General features: G+C 36.6%; 1 protein-coding gene across 9 annotated transcripts in view; it reads left to right on the top strand.

Annotated features, from left to right (window-relative positions):
- RIC8B (RIC8 guanine nucleotide exchange factor B) overlaps positions 1–21,058 on the top strand; it is a 91,644-nt gene that overhangs the window by 20,064 nt on the left and 50,522 nt on the right. For all 9 annotated transcript variants that reach the window (XR_005125716.2, XR_005125714.2, XR_008552141.1 and 6 more), the window contains exons 3-4: positions 6,575–7,183; positions 16,158–16,252. Coding sequence is in view for 5 of the 9 variants with exons in the window: in XM_054696085.1 (XP_054552060.1) it covers positions 6,575–7,183; positions 16,158–16,252 (704 nt within the window). In the remaining 4 variants the exon portion in view is untranslated. The remainder of the gene's footprint in view (positions 1–6,574; positions 7,184–16,157; positions 16,253–21,058) is intronic.

The following is a 21,058-nucleotide window of genomic DNA, read 5'->3' as shown; positions in this document are numbered from 1 at the left end:
GTGTCCCTGTAGTACCAAGGACATTGCCTTAGTCTTATTAGATAGACATTTGGTGAGTTCTTGAATAGATGAACAAATGAATATATAATCAGCTGTGGCATAGTCAGGTCAGCTTGGTCTAACTCTTGGTTTTAGATATAGAGTAGCTGCTTATTCACTGAGGTGAAATACAGCTGTTATTTATGGAGTAATGCTAGAAGAGGTTCTGCCTGGGGCATCAATCGTGTATATACTTTTCAAAAGTTCTACATAAATTTGAAGCTAAGTTGTTGCAACGAAGAGACCCCAGAGATAGAAGTAATTCAAAGTATGTAGGTGTTTATTACCTTTTCAAGTGACAATTTTGAGGTCATCAGTGAGGCGATGGATGGATCTTTTCCATATATTTATTCAGTGACCCAGTTTCTTTCCAAATTGTTAACACTATTGTAGTATTGTTCTAGCTTATATGGGGCTACCACTTCCAAGTTCCGGACTGTAGAAGAGCTTAGAAAGTAGAGAAGGCATACCCATTGTCTGAAAGACCCAAACCTGAAAACGGCATAAAACGAATGTGTTTTTTACACATTCCATTGACAAGAAGTCAGTCAAATGGTTGTTAACACAGCTGAGGAATGTAACGTAGCTGAGCAGCCATGGTCCTTGCCCCAGTTCTGATACTGTATGAGGAAAGAATGGATTTAGTGAACAGTGTATCAGTTTTCACCACAATGTCTAATTAGGATATTAGACTGCCCTTTCTGCCTTCAGAGATCTTTTATTTTTATTTAAAAAAAAAAAAAAAAAGATTTATTTATTTATTTATATAAGCACTGGGTACAGTCAGAAGCGGGGGAGGGTGAGAGAATTTACCAGAGCCAGAGCAGGGAGCAGAGCAGGAAGAATGACCGAAGTACACTGCTGAGGGGAGCAGCGGGCGGCAGGTAGAGGTCTGCGCGCCTTGTGGGATCCCCCCCAGCGGCTGGGGATCGAACCAGCGCTGCAGAGGCTGCGGGCAGCTTCGCAACCCAGCACTCAACCGCTGCGCCACTGAGGAGGCCCTAGAGATCTTTTAGTAGTTGAGGCCAGACTCATAAGAAGAACTAACAGGATGAATGTTCTGAGCACCAGTGATTGCTATAGATTGTGGTTTGGGTAGTCTTTAGAGAGGAAGAGTATTAGGAGCTGAAATATTTGGGGAATACTTTATCATCAAAAGTGAATTTTAAAAGTAGCTTTGGAGAATGGCTAACATTTAAATGGTTAGAGGGAGATGGACCTATACATGTAGAGGAGAGGTAGTAGGAATTAAAGGAGCTCAGTGTGAGATTTGTAGTGGCAAGAGGGCCAGTACAGGATCTCTGTGAACCTGTGCAGACGGGTAAAGGAAAGTCCTGGAGCCCTCGATGGCTTTTTCAGGCTTTTATTGAGTTTACCAAGTACACGGCAGGCCAGGGGGCTGGCAGGCATCCCAGACCCCCGGTGAATCTTTACTCTTTCTGGGCTCTGTGGCATGCTCTCGTTCTGTTGCTCTTTCTCATTCTTTGCTTTCCTCTTCTGCTTCTATTCTCATTCTCTGCTTCTCTGTTGGTGCTGCTCTTGTGTGGTACTCGTTCTCTCTTCTGCTCTTCTCTTGGTTCCTGGTGATGCCACCCTTATAAGCCCACTCTCAGCCCATGTGTACCCACCTACGTATGCCCACATCCCAGGTACCTGCCATCAGGCATGCATTTAGGATCACAGGGATCCATCATTAATCCTAATGGTGGGAAGGCAGAAAAGCCTGATTATCACTTACCTTAAAAGATTATTTGGAAAGGAAGATAGCTGGAGAGAAGGGTTTGATAAGGGAATAGTTTGAAAGACTCAAAAGTTAGTTGGAGGTTCTTAAATACTAAACTGAAGACTGAGATTTTTATCTCACAATAATACGTAACACATCACCTGTACCTAACATTTATCACATACCAATCACTTTTATAAAAAGTGATATTCTTTAATTTTTGCAGTATATGAGGTCCAGAGAGACTCAGTAACTTGGTGTGGTTAATAAGTGGACGAGCCAGGGTTTGAACACATATCTAGAAATCTTACTCTTAATTAGAACACTCTTCAGTTCTGTAGTACATGATAGGTTGAACATGTTCTAAGGCCAGGATCACGAACCTTAAATAACTATTTCATACCTCTAGTAGTGATGTGACCAGACAATGATATCCTATTCCCATCCCTGCTGCCATTATGCATCTTGAGTACAGGGTAGTCAAAGAGAAGATATCTGTGCTGATAGCTTTCAGTTCTGCCTACTTTTCTATGCTTATCTGCTCAGTTACTCTCAGATAACCCTAATATCTAATTGTTAGTTAACCATAGTTCAGTGGTTCTCACAGTGTGGCTCCTGAACCAGCAGCAACAGCAACTTGCCCAAAGTCCCACTTTTGTAAAGCCTCACTCTAGACCTAATGAAGTGGAAACTCTGGAGGTGATATGCAACAGTGTGGTAATAAACCCTTTAGGTGGTGTAGGGTAAATAAAGATGGTCGGGCTTTTGTGCCACTAGCCTCGGTGGCTATCACCTGCAGTTAAAGTAGGAGGCACTTGGGAGGCTGGACTCAGGGCCCGTGTGCCTGATTGTGGACACCTGGAGCATGGTGCGGCATGCTTAAGTGGGCACACCTGAGCCTGGAGGCTAAGGCTACATAAGGGCGGCCTCACTCACACATGAAAACAGCTATGGCGAAATGGCTGTGAGAGGATGAGCAACGGCTACTACGAGTGGAAGAGACCATGAGAGAATGCCAGAGAGCCCAGAAAGAGAGTAAGATTTGCTTATCAGCCTCCCTGTCTCCCTGCCTTGCCAGCCTTCAGGCTTGCCCCACAACAATTGGGGTAGAAAGAGCATTAAAACCTGAAAAAAACACTGAGGGCTCCAAGACGTTCCTTTATCCATCTGCCCAAATCGATAGAGAACTTGGGCTGTGCTTGCTGGCACTATAGGTGGTTATAATGCTTTTTTACGTTTGAGCACTGTAGCAGTAATATACTCTAGGATTTCAATTCAGGAGCAAACTATTAAACAAATTTGGGGGCAGTATCTGGTATTAGTATTTACGAACCATTTGGGACCCTACTCTTGGGTTTCTGCTGCTGGTCCTTGCTATCTGACTTTATAGATATAGCATGATATTCCAAGTTAATAAGCATTTTTAAAAGGGTTTTTCTCAGACTCTTTGATTCTTGGTAATATACTTTGTAAGCATACCTAGTAACCTTTGTTTAATGACTTTAGTTAATTCCTAAAAACCTGACCGCTGCGAAAAGTAATCAAATCAGAAAACATTTCTATTAATATTAATGGAAAAGTTAATGTTGTGTTCCATCAACATCTAAGATGCCCAAATAATTTTCAGATTAGAATACATCTGTTAAACAATGAAAATAAGTTTGTGTAAATAAAAGTAGTATGTGCCTAAAATCAAATGTAATGATAGTTTATTGCACTTGCAAACAGAAAACTTGATCATGCTTGGTGGCTAGTGTAGGAGTATACAAAGGAGCACTCTGGAAAGGTGCTGGAGAATCAGGTGTAGACTTTAAGGCAGGTAATCTGGGGGGTTGTTTGCTTGCACTTAAAAGTAATTATCACTCACCTGGGCTAGCTGTTGGGCCACAGCTCACTTTATTAAAAGGCAGAAAATAAGTGCTTTTTGAAGGCCAAAGAGAAAGAAAGCAAGAAAGAGAGTGACTGGAGGCTTATAGACCTTTTGGTCTTCAAAGTGAGCCTCAGGAAGTGGGTGGGGCCCTGGCTGACAGACATGGCATGCCAGTGCTGGAGGGACCATGCCTTCAGGATGTGTGGTCAGGGGGGCTGGGAGTCCGTTAGGAACCCTTGGAGAGAAAAGGGAGGAGAGTGTACAGAGACAGCAGTGGGAAGGTGGACACTGGGTTCATTTCAGCTGTGTTCTCAGGGCAGCAGGAAGCTGTGGACAGTGATCAAGAGAGCAGGACCTGTTTTAGGAAGAATAAAATCAACTGATAAGATAGTTATAGCACGGAAAGTACTGCTAGGGCAAAATACAGGAGCATCTTTTAAACTTAGAAGTAGTGCGTGTATACACAGATGGAAGAATTATAAAAAATGCTCCCTCTTCAGCCTGCTTGGTGTATATAGGCAAAGCAGAACTTTCCTGATTCATCCGAGTGAGAACATAATTTGTTAATTCGTTCTTTATAATATTCTCTGAATATAAATGATAGTATTGAATAAAGCAATGAGTATTTATAAAATGTCATTTCTTTTGTTGTATTTTAAGCATGAATTTTAAAAAGTTCTACTTCAAAAGGAAAGGGGAGAGAAGAGTCTTTGTACAAAAAGTAACTTTACGTTTCAAAGGTCATTTAAACCCAAAAACTACCTAACAATTATTATGTAAAGCAAGTCTGTACCAAGAAATGGCATGTTGAAGAACAAATATAATTAAAAACTGCTTTTGGTTACTAGTTGATCTAGCAAGCTTTTAGATGAGGCGGTTTTTAAATACAAATTTTGTAGATACTTCTAATCTCATTCATGTAACCTTGTGTCCCAGAGTGTCACAGTTCATTTGGTTTATAACTTTGGCTATTCCAATTTGCATTCATGCTTTACTCTTGCTTGGCTCTGAAAGTAGAAGGAAAGAACCAAATTGCCCACAGATTGGGGGCAGGGGGCAGGATTGTTGCTGCCATTTTGGTATAGAAAGGAAGGATGATTTGGCTTAGAAAGGAAGATGCCTGTATTTTATTAGATGTGCAGAACTTCAAAATCACATGCAATATCTTATTTTAAATCATTTATTACATATTTCTTAAATAGGAAGGTAGATTATTTCCCTCTTGACTAAACATATTTGGGAAGAAAAGTTATCAGACTCTACCTCCAGGAATATACCACATAGGAATTTGTATGTAGACTATGATATGGTTTTGTCTTAGATGTGAAAGACCTGAAATTGGAGAAAAATTTCCCTGTTTTATATATTTTCAATAATGGACACATTTTATTTCCACACCAACCTCCAATTGTATTCATTTAAAAAATACTTCAACAATAATATTAAAAAATTAGGTGAAAATCCCTTCTAGTTGTCAGGTATGGCAGGAATAGAGCTGACATTGTTATGTAATTTGTTTAGCTTGTTAGGCTGTTTCCTTCCCACTTCCACGTAGAGAGTATAGTACTTTTTCAATTGGTGTTTCCATAGTTGCACAATTAGAATGTCCTGAGAAAGTACACATAGTTCAGGGTTTCTGCAGATCATAATGCTGGGCCCACAGATGGCCTCTTTTTAAATAGATAAAATCTGAGTTAATAGAAACCTTGTAAACTCTTATGTTGGTCATAGTTGTTGTTACTGTTGTTTTTATAAGATGTAGTGGGTACTGACTTGGTCAACAGTACGGTGCTTACCTTGTTTATTCTATATAAGTTACGAGCTAGAGAGACCCAGACCGGTAGTTATAGAGAAGAAAACTAAATGTTGAAATTTGAAAGAATGGTTCTTAAATTTGGCACTGATAGGAATATTTTTCAAAAAATAAAAGATGAGTACACTTGGGATCCATCCTCAGAGAATTGGTTCTGAGATACTGGTAGCAAGATTTGCGTGTGGTTACTAGATACACTTGTGTGGTCTGTGCCCTAAACCAGGAGAACAAAGGGAGCTAGAATCCTGCCCCACTCTGTGCTTCCCAAGCCATGTGTCCTGGCACAGACTACCCAGAGAGGGGCGGCTTTTTCTGTTTTGTAGAGCCAACAGGAGCACTTTTGTAGCTAGCAGGCCTGGAGGGAGAGTAACTTCTTGTAATTCGCTCAAAAGCACCATATATGCTAACTGAGCCCTCTTCGGAATCCAGCACTTGGAAATTTTGTCAGCAGCAGGTTTTCTCTGGGGTCATTTGACTATTAAATGTAATTAGATGTTAGGTAATGAGAGTTGTAAGACATGGGGGCTGCTGCGAGAGAACTGTAAATTCAGGAAAAAAGCACTGCTGAAACAGCAGAAACGCACACTTTTAAGTCTTTATAAGAAGAGCTTGTACTGTGGGCAACGTGTGAACCAGTTCTCAAGGCATTAATCTTTACTCCTAGAAAGGGAACATCCTTATGATTCAGACTGATTGTGTTTCAACTTGATACTATATGTAATCTGGTGTTAAAAATTCTTTGAGAACAAAGCTGTATAAGATGTTTGAAACTACTCAATTCAAAAGAAAATAAGTGGTTTTATAACGAGAGTATTGGGCTGCAATTTAGGAAACATTATATATATATATATATATATATATATATATATATATATATATATAATGTCTCACTTATCCACTGGATAAGCACAGCCTACTTAACTCTCTGGCTCTCAATTTCTATGTCTGTAAAATGAAAGAAGTGCACTAAGTGTAAGGTCTCTTTCAGTTCCAACATTCTGTAATTAAAACAATTTTTTTCCTAGCCAGATCCCTAACTTTTATTAAATACATTGATGGAAAAGTATTATTTTAAATCATGTAAGTCACACACAAGTCAAATAATGACTTTTGCATACTTGTTTTTCAGAAACTCTGTGAAGGCATATTTAAAGTCCTTGTAAAAGACATCCCAACAACATGTCAAGTGTCCTGCCTGGAAGTTCTCCGAATTCTTTCCAGAGACAAAAAGGTTTTAGTTCCTGTAACAACCAAGGAAAATATGCAGATATTGCTACGACTAGCCAAGCTAAATGAATCAGATGATTCTTTGGAGAAGGTGTCAGAGTTCCCAGTTATTGTGGAGTCGTTAAAATGTCTGTGTAACATAGTGTTCAACAGTCAGATGGCACAGCAGCTCAGTCTGGAACTTAACCTTGCTGCAAAGCTCTGTAACCTCCTGAGAAAGTGCAAGGACCGAAAGTTTATCAGTGACATTAAGTGCTTTGACTTGCGCTTGCTCTTCCTCCTGTCACTTTTGCACACCGACATCAGGTCACAATTGCGCTATGAGCTCCAGGGACTACCGCTGCTAACCCAGATCTTGGAAAGTGCCTTTAGCATCAAGTGGACCGATGAGTATGAATCGGCCATAGACCATAATGGACCTCCTCTCTCACCTCAGGAGACAGACTGTGCCATTGAGGCCCTCAAAGCTCTCTTCAATGTGACGGTAGACAGTTGGAAGGTGCATAAAGAGGTAAGCTTGAGAAGGGTATTTTTATCTACCTAGAATTTAATGGGTCTGGGGCGTGCCTGGAGCTGCCTGCAAAAGAGAAATGCTAAGTTGGGAAATGAAAAAAGTTTCTAATTCCCCCTTTAATCATTTGTATGTCTCAAGATACATTTCTTAGCCATTGTGTTACTCTTTCCATTTGTGTACCACTGATCAGAGGAATAGGGTGAAGTTGGATTACTGTTTTATACGATGCTGCGTATAATTCCTTTTCTGAATTGTACTATCACATGTCTTTTTTTGAGTGCCCCCTTCAGCAGCATGATTTCAGTGATAAGATGTGAAGGGAAACAGCAGACATCAATTCTGATTGATTCGTTTCTGTTTTATACGATGCCGCGTATAATTCCTTTTCTGAATTCTACTATCACATGTCTTTTTTTGAGTGCCCCCTTCAGCAGCATGGTTTCAGTGATAAGATGTGAAGGGAAACAAGACAGTGTGGTTCATAAATACATAAGTATTTTCAATGACTGCCATCTTAAAGAAAAGTTAAGATAAATCATGCCTGTTGAAATGAATCAATCAGAATTGATGTCTGCTCAGAAGAGTAGAAAATGCTGCGTATGTCACCTATCATCACAGTCTTCTATACTATTACTTAACAGTGATAGACAAATACCAAAAGTATAGGACTACAACTGGATGTCCACGTTTGTATACAATCCTAGAAAATAAGCATAGTTATACCACAATGTAGGGAAGGTTATTTTAAACCACTTGACTCATTTCTAGACTACTATCTTTTTCTGTGGCTTGGACCTTCTAGCAACCCAAAGTGAGGCAGATTTGATAGTGTATATTTAAGTACCCACAATAACAATATGCTAATAAACTAGAAACTGAGTTAAAGGAACTCAACAGTTTTAAATGAAGTGGACATAGAATTTATCCTTCTAGAATGTTAACGTTCCCCATTTACCCTCTTTCTTTAACATTAAGTAACTGGTAAAATTCAACCCTTTTTAAAAAAAGAAAGAAAAGTATTTTGGTACCAGAGCAAATTACCTTTTCTGACAGTTAACTTTAGTACTTATATTAATATTTTGCTGTGTCCACGGGAAGCAGTTCTCACTGTGAATACAGATCTGTTTTTGCCAGCAGTCTATTTTGACAGGATTATCTAAGGGCAGTGCTATAGGAGTGTGTAGGCTTCTGAATTAAAGTGCTAATAGGTCTTTATTTTGAAACCAAATATTTGAAGATCTGTCCTAACAGATGTTTCAGATGACTGTAATATGGTCAGTTTTTCCTGGGGCTTGGCAAGAAAATATGTGGAAAGCCCACATACTCCTTTTATGCTTTGAAACCAAATATTGGAAGTATTTAAAATGTTATATCTCTACTTATTTGGTACTTTCTATGGTTATTTTTCTTACACTGCTTTTTTTGGTGTTTTGAAGTTCTCCATTTAGTTACAAGAACTCTTCTGACATTGTTGGTTTGCCATAGTTAGAACCTGTGCTATTTAAATTGTGCCCCAAATAGTAACTCACTGTTCAGTTTCCTGACATAAAGGGTTAATAATTCAGTGGCTACACATCAGTATATGTATGGGATGACATGCAATGTCAGTAAATTGAGATTAGCCCTCTTAGTCTTCTTTAATGGTAATAGTGGGGTTAGAAGAAGCTTTTAAATGTTGAAGTAGCAAATACTCTTTCTGTGTTGTAGAATGTTTCTTCTTCAGAGTGTACATGAAAAGGATCTGTAGTCCTGAAGCAGGCGTCTCAGCAGATTTAGTCCCTCTTGTGAGATGTAAATCAGTTATGCAACCACATGGAAAAGTTATTATACAGTCCAGCTTAAAAAAAAGCTAACATTGTTTTCCTTACTAGAAAGGAATATAAAAAAATTCTTCTCATTGTGGAAGATTTAAGAAAAAAAGATACAAGCAATAAGAAAATATGAATTAACTATAAAATACCAAAGATGTGTATCTTTCTAACCTGTTCTTCATTGTATAATATGTAAATTAGACATGTTTAATATTTTTAAATGCAGCCATTTTATAATCTTTTTTTTTGTCTTAGAGTAAATGTTCTTGAAAAGTAGTGATTTTCAAAATGTATTCCTTGAAGCCTTATTGAAGTTCTAGGAGTAGCTTCTGGGGATGAAATGGGCAGTGTTTCAGGTTCCCCACCTTTACCTGAAAAAGATTACCTTTGATTGTTGCTATTATTTACCTTTAAGTTGTATTTAGATTTCATTTAGGGGGATAAAAATAGATCTGTAGCCCCCCAAAAAAGTTTTTTGACAACCGCTTTCTTCTTTTTATTAAAAATGGTAACTCTTTTTAAGGATTTAGCCTTCGTAAGGATTTACCAACATTTAACAAATCTCATGTGCAGGCATTGCTTGTAGTCATTTGCTATTTTAAATGGTAATACAGTGAATTTTCTTCCTTTTTTTTTTTTTTTTTTTAAAGATTTTATTTATACAAGCACTGGGTATAGTCAGAAGCGCAGGAAGGTGAGAGGATTCACCAGAGCCAGAGTGGGGAACAGAACAGGCAGACTGATGAAATACACTGCTGATGGGAGCAGCAGGCACGACCGGAGAGGTCTGCGTGCCATGTGGGACCCTCACCGGTGGCCAGGGATTGAACCGGCACTGCAAAGGCTGCAGGCAGCTTCGCAGCCCAGCACTCAACCGCTGCGCCACCAGGGGAGGCCCAATACAGTGAATTTTCTTGTAAAATTTAGTAGGTAAATTCCTGAAATTGTTGGGCCAAAGTTTTTCAAAACTGTAAGGTTTTTTGATTGTATATTGCCAAATTGACTTTTAGGAAAAATACTGCTAGCTTATGCCTTTTCAAACCATGGGCATTTCTTTTTTTTAAAAAAAAAAAAAATCTTTACCTATTTTTACAGCTCAACCATTACAGAAAAACAGATGGTTTGGTTTGAGCTGTTTAATAGGTTTTATTATTCATTTATAGTTTGCCAAAACTCGAAAATTAATGACTAGGTTTTATTTAAGATTTTGCAAATTTGTGCCATTTACTCATTTTAGATTCATGCCTTAGTGTTAAAGTCCTTACTGTCTGCTGATGCCACCAGCAGATTTGGAGATTCCTCTTTTCAGTACGAAGTGTGGTATCAGCCTTCCATCCCTATAGCCCTTCCTCATTCTCTTCCTGAAGGTAGTATGTTTAACAGGGCCAGTGGTTGCTTTAGTAGGCCCGGAAGCCAATTCTAGAAAAGTTAGAATTGTGTTCCTCCTGCTTTAACATTTTGCTAAATCTCTTTTGATGGAAGAAAGCATGTTATTCTAGAGATCCTGAGTTAGCACACATTGTCTTCAGCAATACTTCCCAGGAACCTCTGCAATGAAATGAAAAAAATGCAAGGACTGACACATTTTAGAGCCTAACAACCAGTGCAAACAGAGAAACAGTACAATTAGCTGAGCAAAGGATGCTAATTTGAGATTATAAACAGTAAATGTCAATAGACTTTTTTTTTTTTTTTAAAGATTTATTTATTTATACAAGCACTGGGTATAGTCAGAAGTGCGGGAGGGTGAGAGAATTCACCAGAGCAGGGAACAGAACAGGCGGACGGACAAAATACACTGCTGAAGGGAGCAGCGATCCATAGATGTTTAATTGGAAATGTCCCTTATAATAAAAGAGGTTGGTTCCAAAATAGGGACTTTGAGGGAAATGTGACAAAAGGATATAGTATTAATCAAATAGAAAAAAGCTTCCAGCTTTACTTTTTTTTTTTTTTTAACTGAATCACTTTTCCAGCATTTTTTGAATGCCCAAAATGTACCATGTTCTGTTAGGTATACAAGATAAAATATCACTGGCCTCAAAGAAGTAATAGTCTAATAGGAAAATCAGGCATATAAAGAGAGGTGGTTATACAATTGTTTGTTACATTATTTTCTCTTTTTTTTGTATGTTTGAAAAAAGAATAACCTCTGTAGTACACAGATGCTTCAAATGAAATATGTCTAGATCTCTGGTCTAATTTCACTGATATATTCTTATAAATACAATACCTACCAGAGAGAAGACATTCAGTAAATACTTGTTTAATGAAAAATAAAATGTGATATAATATAGTTTGATATCTATACAGCATAAAATACAGAAGAAATAGCCCAAAGTTGACAGGGAGAGAGAGGAGCATTTATGGTACCTTTTAAATCTTCAAAGCTTGTAAGAATTCTCTATTAATAACATTGTTTAGAGCAGCAGATTTCTAGCCTTTTGGGCTATCTAACACTTTATAACATTAATGTCTCCTTTCATAAGTTAATTCAAAAAATTATTTATGTGCAGCACCATGTTAGATGCGGAAGATGTGGTGATAAAATGCATAATCTTTCCCTATAAAGGGACAGAGATTTTTGAACATAAACAATTTAGTAGGACAATTAACTATGGTAAAGGTAAGCAAAGAACTCAGGTAAAACGTAAGATGAAATGCTACCTGAAATGAAATGCTATAATACCAGTTAAGAGTGCATGTGTGTGCCCCCATGTGCGCACGTGCATGCACTTTATGTAATTGAAATACAATTTTCCTAAAGTTTCCTTAACCTTCATTAATTAGAACTACTTTGGGATAATCAGAGCCAATTTATTGGTGCTAAATATTCTTTCAGGCTATCTAGCAATAATTAGATTGGTCAAAGTTTCAAATGAAAGGTGTGAGGAATTAATGATACTTTACCAAAGAAAAGTAAAATTTCCAAACTTTCAGAGGTGAAAGAAAAGCAACAGTGCAATAGTAGGATCTGTACTTGAGAAGTGAAGATTCTTTTATAAAGAGATCCCAAACAATTTTAAGTATTAGCCTATTTCATTTTGATTTCTGCTATCACAACAAACCTGCTTGCCTTCTCTTTTCTTCCTCTTTGTCCTTCGGGGCTTTTTCCTTTTCAACCTGGGAGAGAGTATCATTTGAGAGAAGAGAATAATGATGCCTCAGAGATAATCAAAACTAAGATCATGGAGCAAATAAATCAGAGTTGTATAAACTATGTACAATGTTTTATAAAGAGCAATTATATTTAATCCTTTCAGCATCCTTGTGAAACAGGAGTATTAACCCCACTTGACAAATGAGGACACAGATGATCAGAGTTTATTTATGTAAAGTCTCACTGCAGAATAACCAATAGCAGAAAATAGTGCCCTCTCTAATCTTTGCTAAGTAATACTCTTAAGTGATAGTACTCATTCAACAAATATTTATTGAGACATAGACTAATAGAATAGTCTAGATAACAACCTACACATACACGCAACTGATTTATGATACAGATAACATTGACATGCTGTGGGGAAAGAGACTTTTTAATAAGTTGCAGTGACTCATTTGTATAGCTGTATAGACAAAAATGAATGTCTTATACCATACAAAAAATATTAATTTGAGATGGATAAGAGATCTAAATGTAAAAGGCAAAACAGTAAAACTTTTAGAACAGGTTATTTTCATGATTTTAAGAAGTCAGACATTTCTTAAGTAAAGATTTCTGAAACAGGACAAAATAAAGATCAAGCCATAAAGAAAAAATAAACAAATTATTCTCATGATGAGCTCATCTTAATGAAAACCACCGAATGGGGGAAGATATTTGCAACATAGATGCGTGATAAGGACTCTATCCAGAACACATTAAAAAGTACTACAAATGCATAAAGCCAGTCCACCCAATGGAAAAATAGGCAAAACACTGGAATAAGCATTTCACAAAAGGCTTATCCAGATGCCCAATAGACATATGAAAAGCTGTCCACCTTTATTAGTTTCTAGCAAAATGCATAATAAAATTGAAAGACCACGGTACACCCAGAAAAATGACTGCCAGCATTGGTGAAGCTACAGTGCAACTGGTGGGAGTGTAAATTGGTATAAATACTTGGAAACACTGGCAGTAACTTCAGTCTAACCTCAAACAATCCAAGTGTCCAACAAAAGTAGGATAAGTAAATTGTAATGCATACATTATATTCAGCAGTGCTTTTTCTTTTTTAACTTAAATATGGTAAGGGCCAGAGTTTTTCACTGTCAGAATGAAATTCTTATGTAATTCCATATTACACACTGTCACACTTGAAAAGTTTCTACACACTCGTGCACATTTCCTGCACTCATGGCATCACAGAATGTGAACTAGCTGTAGTCCACATACTATACTTAGAATCATACTATTGTCAAGTAGTGAAAATGAACAAACTAACTGTGCACAACATGAATGAATCTTACAATTAGACAAAAATAGTCTATATTTTATGATTCCACTATTTAAAGTTCAATGACAAAACAAATCACACATGATGCTACAAGTTAGGATTACACTTTAGGAATGGGAGAGTATCATTTGCAGGAGCCATAAGGAGAATTCTGGAGTTCTTAATCTTGGCATTGCATCATCTTTGTACTGGCCATATGAATGTGCTTATTTTGTGAAAATTTATTTTGTTGTGTATTTATGATTTGGGAAGTTTTTTGTTATGTCACACATAACCATTGACATTAACATTTATGGAACACCTGTTAAACACATGTCCTCTTGTTTTGGGACGGTAACAGATTAGTGGGAATAAGAACATAATAGCAAATATATAATGTGAAATTAAAATTTATGATTTTATGAAAGTAATAAAGTGGATAAGAGAATAATACGGGAAGACAACTAATTAGATAGGGTGGTCAAGCTTCACTGAAAAGATACTTCAGCCAAGTCATAGAGATGAAAAGGAATCAGTGATGCCAAGGGCAGAGGCACGCAAGCCAGATTTCAGTAGTTGTTTTGCTGTTTTGAAGAGAGAAATAGAAGAGAATTTAGTGGTTTTATGGTACAAGTGAGCATTGCAAGCATAGGGTACAGCGTGGGAACTGGTGCTATGCAAGTTGGGACAGGAAATGGGATGAACAAAGTTGGATTTTGGCTTACAGCTGCAAATAATGGGAAGACCAAAGTGGATAGTTTTGCAAGAGTTTTTGTCAACATCAGTGTGAAAAGAAATATTGTGATAGCTAGAATAAAAGGAAATCTAGTTTAAAAGGAAGTGTATTCCCAGTTAATTTTCAAAACCAAGGAAAATATTAAGAATTAGGTCATGGGTGAGTTTTACATGAGTTTCAATATGCCTATAATTTGGGCTAAGTAAATTTGCATATTAGAGAATTTTGATTTGGGCATTTGAATATAGATGGTGAATAAGAGCCATCATTCCAACATACTACACTACTTCCAGTGTCTGACATTCCCACGGGTCTCTCTTCTCCTTTTCCCTCCTCTTCCCAGTACACATTTATTTCCTTATTGCTCTTTTCAGTTTTGTCTTTTATTTCCTTCCTCCTTCATCTTCTCACTTGCAAGCGTTTCATTCAAAGTAGTAAGCACTTTGGTGTGCATCATCTTCAATCATTTTGTAGTCCTAACAGATTCATTTTATAGAGATGCATAGGGGGAAACTTTGTCTCAGAGAAGCTATATATATAAAACTTGTCTAAGGTCATGTCCAAGACTCCCAAGCGCAATGCTTTTTCATTATGCCCCTGAGGCCTCACCTCTGCCAAATCTACACTTGATGGTGTTCTGTTTAAAATAGTGTCATTTTATATTATTAGTAACAAGTGTGCCCTAATATTTGTTATATTTCATAAGAGACTCCTGGTCCTTAAAAGGGCTGTTAGATGTGTGAATAAAGGACATAGTATGTATAGCATGTGACTATATTGTATTTTTCATTAGACCTAAAATCAATTCTATATACTAAAGTTTTAGAATTTCTAAATAGCTTTTAACATAATTGGAGTCTTCCTGAAGTATGCATTATCTTGGATCTCTGTCATTATTAGTAATTTTATAGTCTTTTAATTGCTAAAAATATGGAAAAGATGTGACTTTGATGCAGATGAGTAAAGGAATTGTAGGGGCCCAAGATATCACCAAAAACAAGGAAGTAAACCAAATATCCAGAATTTTAGCTGATTTCCTTCTGTTTGCCGCCTTCTTTCTGTTTAATATCTCTACCAGTGAGTATACATTGGGAAAACAGGAGATCAAACTTCAATTACTTGTTTTTTTAATCACCTCCTGGTAGCTCTGGAAGAACTAAGAGTAAGATATAGGGAAACTGGAGATTAACAAGTTTCATTAATATAAAATTGATAAATTACAGATTTTAATCTATCCCTTTTGAAAGTGAAGAGGTAAGACATTTTCGTTAAAGATATACAGCCCCCTCCTAAAATAACTGATGTTTTATAATGATTAGTGAACTCAAAAGTATATTATAGAGGGGCCTCCATGGTGGCGCAAGGGGTCAAGATGCAACCTATGAAGCTATCCGCAGCCTCTGCAGCAAGAGTTCAATCCCTGGCCGGCCAGGGAGCTGCCCACATGGCACAGCAGGCCTCTCCTGACTCGCCCGCTGCTCCCCTTAGCAGTGTACTTTGGTCAATCTGCCTGTTCTGCTCCCTGCTCTGTCTCTGGTGAATCCTCTCACCCCCCACACCTCTGGCCTGTACCCCAGCTCTTGCATGCATGAATAAATCATTTATAAAAAGCAGTATATTATGGAACAGAAAAACCTAGACTTTTTGGAGATGGAAAAGAGGCCTAGTTTTAAGTGATTATTAAAGTAAGGTAAAGCATGGGTGATGATCATGTCTCTGCCTGACCATGCTTTAAAGGAATGGCCTAGATCAGCTTCTGATTTCAGCCATTTCTGGGTATGGTTGTAGCTGTTCATATGAGATTTCGACTATTCACTGAGTATTGCCTTGTGAATTCTCCCTAGAATACCCTGATTTCTACCATGTATGGTATAAGAATGACTTTGGTGGGGATGGGGGGGACAAATGGGCTATAAGATAACTCCCAGGAATATAGGAATATATCAGACTCCTTCACCAAGGCATTCTGTCCCCAATTTTTTCTCTCTTTTTTTAATTTGTCACAGAGTGATTCTCATCAGTTCCGTGTCATGGCAGCTGTTCTTCGCCATTGTTTACTAATTGTAGGTCCAACTGAAGACAAAACAGAAGAGCTGCACAGGTAGGTAGCTTTTGTATGGATAACCTCAGTGAAGGACATCATTCAGTCTTCTTGTTTTCATGCATCTAATTTAAATTATTTTAAGCACAAGAAAGTGAAAATATTGCAGAAAATCAGGTAACTGAAAGGTGAGAAATCATCATTGTATCCTTTTGAGAAATTTTTACTCTGTCCTTTTTGGTTTGTTATATTGAGCCCCAGCATGAGAAGAGAATTTGTGTGTATTCAACAATAAAACCCAGAACAACAGTAGAACTCAGTTATTGAATATTTACTGTGTGTGGCATTATGCTAAATGCTTTACAAAGATTAACTTCTTTTAATCATCATACCGACCTAATGAGGTAGGTATTGTTATTTTCCCATAAAATATATGAAACTGAGGCATGGAAAGATCAATTTCTTCAAAATAATATAGCCCTAATAAGTGAAAGAGTTTAGGATTGAACCCTGCTTTTAATCACTACACTTAACCTAATACTCTACTTTCATTGTAAAAGTATTTACCAAAAACTGTATCTTAAGCAGTATTAAATTTTAAAAATATACTATAAGAATTGAGTCCCAGGAGCAGGTATTTTTTTTTTTATTGAGGTAACATTGCTTTACAATACATATTATATATATGTTTCAGAGGTATAGGTTTACACCTCTTCAGATGTATGTTACCGTGACACCACATACATCACTAAGGCACCCATAGTTCTGCACTGTCGAAGTATTTATATGTAAAGCGTAGTTCAAGTCTTGTGACTTGCCTGTTAGAGCTACTCTTGATTTGCTGTTAAAATTTCTTCCCTCTGAGAATAACTGGATAAGTATTAATGCATTTTTCTGTTTCTATTCTATATCAAATTGATAGTAGCAAAGCTTCCGTCTTTAAGATAAGACTGCTCATGATGCTTTATTATATAAGAATTTAAATGGTACTTCAGGCAATTCAAGTCTGCAAACAAATAACGTTGGCACTAACTGCTTTATAGATAAAATTGTGTTATTTTTAAAAGTAAAAACTGCCTTTTGAGCACACACAATATTCTGGTTTTCAAAATATGGCCTAACTATAACTTTATGGAAATAACAACCAGAGTGAAAAATGAAATACCCTTGTTAATTTTCAGTTAAACCCATATTTTAGTTATGACCTTCAGTTTATCATTTGATATCGTGCTGAGTTTATTGGTAAATTATCTTTATGTGCTCTATCCTGCAAGCCATCAAAAGATTATTTTCTTCACAATTAAAACGTATACTTTTTCTGTAGCTACAGATCAAGATTTTTTAATTTTTTTGAGACTGCTATTAAAAAAAATCAGATTGAATGTGATAAATCATATCCTCTAAAAAATTATATTCAGCATTTTGGCTCACTGTTACTTTTTTTCCATAATCAAGAAACACTAGAAATTTAGACACTAAAACTAAAAGTTTTAGTAAGGAGAAAATGTTTTGACCAGACTCATTATACTAAGCATGAAAACATTGTCAAAGATTTTTCTGAATAAATTTAATAGAGCACCCAGTATTTTTCAAAAGAAAACAAAACTGTATAGAGGTTTTAAAGTCAGATTTTATTAAAAGTGGTCAGATTTCATTATTTTCCTTTGTGATAGTTGCTTTAAATACTTACTTAAATAAAAAATTTAAAGATTTTTTGTTAATTTTATTTTTATCTTTAAAGTTGCTAAAATATCTATTAGCTATATTATAAAGAAAGGATATCCCTAGAGCTACAGACAGGGTTTATGATTATTTCTCACAGGCTTTCCTGGGAAACTGAGGTTGCTGCTGACTTGACACTTTATCTGGAATGGCCCAGTCCTTTTAATCAGAATTAGTGATTGGTATCATTTTGAATGTAATGACTCTAGGCTAATCCATGAAATACAGAGAAAACTGGATCAAGCTAAAAGGGTTATTTTCAGATCTTTCTAGAATGGTAATAGCTACTAAATCCTGCTCATTTGTAGTGACCCTGAAAACAGTTTCAGAGTGTGTGGGCTTAAGGTATAGGTTTTAAAAAATAAGAATACTTTGTTCTTCATTGTACATTGCTTGAAATGTGATTCTGTGACTCAAGGTTGGAAAAATGTATTATAAATATTGGAAAAATAAAAAATAGCAAAAATAAAAAATAAGAATGTTTCAAAGAAACATTTCAATTTAACAAGTAATTTTTTAGGTTTATTTTTTTGCCTTTTTTTGGACACTGATTTTTTTTTTTAAGGTAAAGAAACATAAATCTGGATAGTATAGTGTATAGTTATGAATTTTCATGAAACTCACAGGATTGTGATGACGACTAAAGCTCTTAATTCCTAGCACTGAGTAAGCTTTAAGTAATTGGAAGCTGCTGCTGCCACCTCCACAGCACTGCCGCCACTGTTCAGTCTTTTAACTATTGTTACTATAATAAGCATATTGGTTTTTAGATCACATATTTAGTTCTAATTTTTTTAAGTTGTTTCTTGATTTGGGTATTTTGTTTAGGATCTTGTTTCTATGTATATTGTATGATGGTGTAGAGAAATCTGTTTTATGTTAATCTGTGTTTCTCAAACCAAATGTTTTATGATACATATATGTCAGGAGCCTATTAAGGTATTATAGGAAAAGAGTAAAAAAATGACTTAGCTGCAGCTTTTTTCTGACATGTCTCTATAAGAGAGTGCCTTTTTTTTTTTTTTTCTTTGAAAGAAGTTAAGAGGACATGGGCATAGAGATAAAATGAGTTAGTTCACAAAAGATAGCTGACCTTGACCTTTATTTCCACTAATCAGCATCTTTTTAAAATCTGCTTGTTCTGTTTCATTTCCTTTTGTCTGTACTCATGGTAGCTAGTGATTGTGTTGGTATGATCCACCTTTTTTGCTACATTAAAGGACTTCCTAGTCTGTTCATCTCTACAAAAAGTGTTTTCAGCCCTTGTGTCCATAGCAAGTCCATAGTAAGCACTTAGCCCCCTAAAATGGCATGTAGATGTGGTTTTGTTTTATTTTGGAGAGCAGGGGAGAAATGGAGTGGCCTATGTACTGGAGAGAAAAGGAGAGGGGAGGGAAAGACCAGATCTAATTTAATTTTTTTAAGGCTCTCAATGTAAACTTTGACTCAGCACATTGGCATCTACAAAAAAAAAATTTTTAACCCAAAAGAGCCAGAGTGTCCTTAAAAAGTACTATTCCTGCTTTTTTTTTTTCTTGTTTCTTTGTTTAGACTAATTCATTTTATCTCCCATATTGAAAGGGACAATTTAGTACCTAATGACATCTCATTACAACACTAAGCCTGTCTTTACCACTTTATTGAGATGTAATTGACATATTACATTGTGTAAGTTTAAGGTGTTTAATGTGTTGATTTGATACCCTTCTGTATTGCCAGATAATTACCACTATGGCATTAGCAAAGCATAATATTTTATACATGGCAGACAATAAATGGCTCTTTTTCTATCTGAGGTTAATTCCCATCCCTTTTTCATTTGCCTCCTAAGAGCTGATTCTAGTATTTAACTCCTCTCATTCATAGATCTTCAATCTCTTTTTGGGGCTTTATCCCCCTCAAAATGTGAATATGGTCAGATCCCTCCCATGTTTTTGAAAATTGGATGATTTCATTTTGAATTCTCTTTATTGAGTACTTATTATTTGCTGGGCACTATGTTGAACTCTAGGGCAATAAAGATGAATAGAGTATAATCTCTGTTCTCCCAAGATGCACAAACTAGTGGATAAGACAGACTTATAAGTAAAGAAGTGCACTTGTTTTGATGAGTATCCTATTAGACATGAGAAGCTTATATGGGTATACAGAACAAAGGAGAGTTTACTTTGTCTCACTTTGAAGAGTTTTATTTCATCTTTTCTGTGATCATTAAAGCTCTTTGCTCTTTAAACTCACTAGGAAGAACAGTTTTCTAGGTGAACAATTTTTTTTGAACTATGGTTGAGCACCTTAGGTGCTCATCGGACTCCACAGTGCATTCTCTGGAGGAACATAGAGTTTAATTGGGGAGATAAGACATAAATATTATGAAAAGTTAAATAACATTTCAAGACAAGAATAGAAGCGATATCACAAGATAGTTTTTGAGTAGTCTCTCAATGAATTAATTATCCAAAGAGAATTCAAAGGACAAACTCATTGTGCTTAATGTGATGGGGAAGGTCTTCCTCATTCATATTGTAGCTGTTCTCAGTCCTCCTCCAGACCTCTAGTCCACTGATGATTCCTTTCTTTCCTGTGAGCCCCCTTATATATTTATCTTCTTCCCTCTCTTTTCTAAAGTGTCAGTTTATCATTTCAGTCTCTCCCTCCATGCCATGGGCTGTCAGTCTTCAAACAGCCCCAGATCTGTCATACTCCCTTCTTTCTCCACTTCCAAACTCAGATTTCTGAGCTCTGCAGGAAAGTCTTAACCAACCTAACAAATGGGTCTGTTCCCTCCAGTTGTTTTTCAAACAAGAAAATATGCTTAGAAACCCATCATGGTTCCCCTGTGTCTTTCTAATTTAAGAGTATACTTCTTCTATCACTGTGTATTTATGATGATCTACAGCCTTACTTAGAAAATCTTTTCCCGTGGCGCACGCGCGTGTGTGTGTCTGTCTGTCTGTCCCCTAACCCTTGACACTGCCCTTGACCTCAGCATGTGCATGGCTTTACTTAGAAGGAATGTATATTTGGGGTGGTTTGGCAACATTGGGGAGGGTGATTAGAGAAGTGTCAAAAGTCTTAGAACTAGTCATTGAAGAATAATTATTTGACAGCTGAATTAAATCTCAAATCTCTCCTTAAGGTTTCAGG

This window comes from Talpa occidentalis, unplaced genomic scaffold (genome assembly GCF_014898055.3).
Source record: "Talpa occidentalis isolate TD23 unplaced genomic scaffold, MPIMG_talOcc4v2.1 talOcc4.16, whole genome shotgun sequence".
Classification (NCBI taxonomy): Eukaryota; Metazoa; Chordata; class Mammalia; order Eulipotyphla; family Talpidae; genus Talpa; species Talpa occidentalis.
Note: the sequence above shows the minus strand (reverse complement) of the source record. Positions and strands in the feature narration are given on the sequence as shown.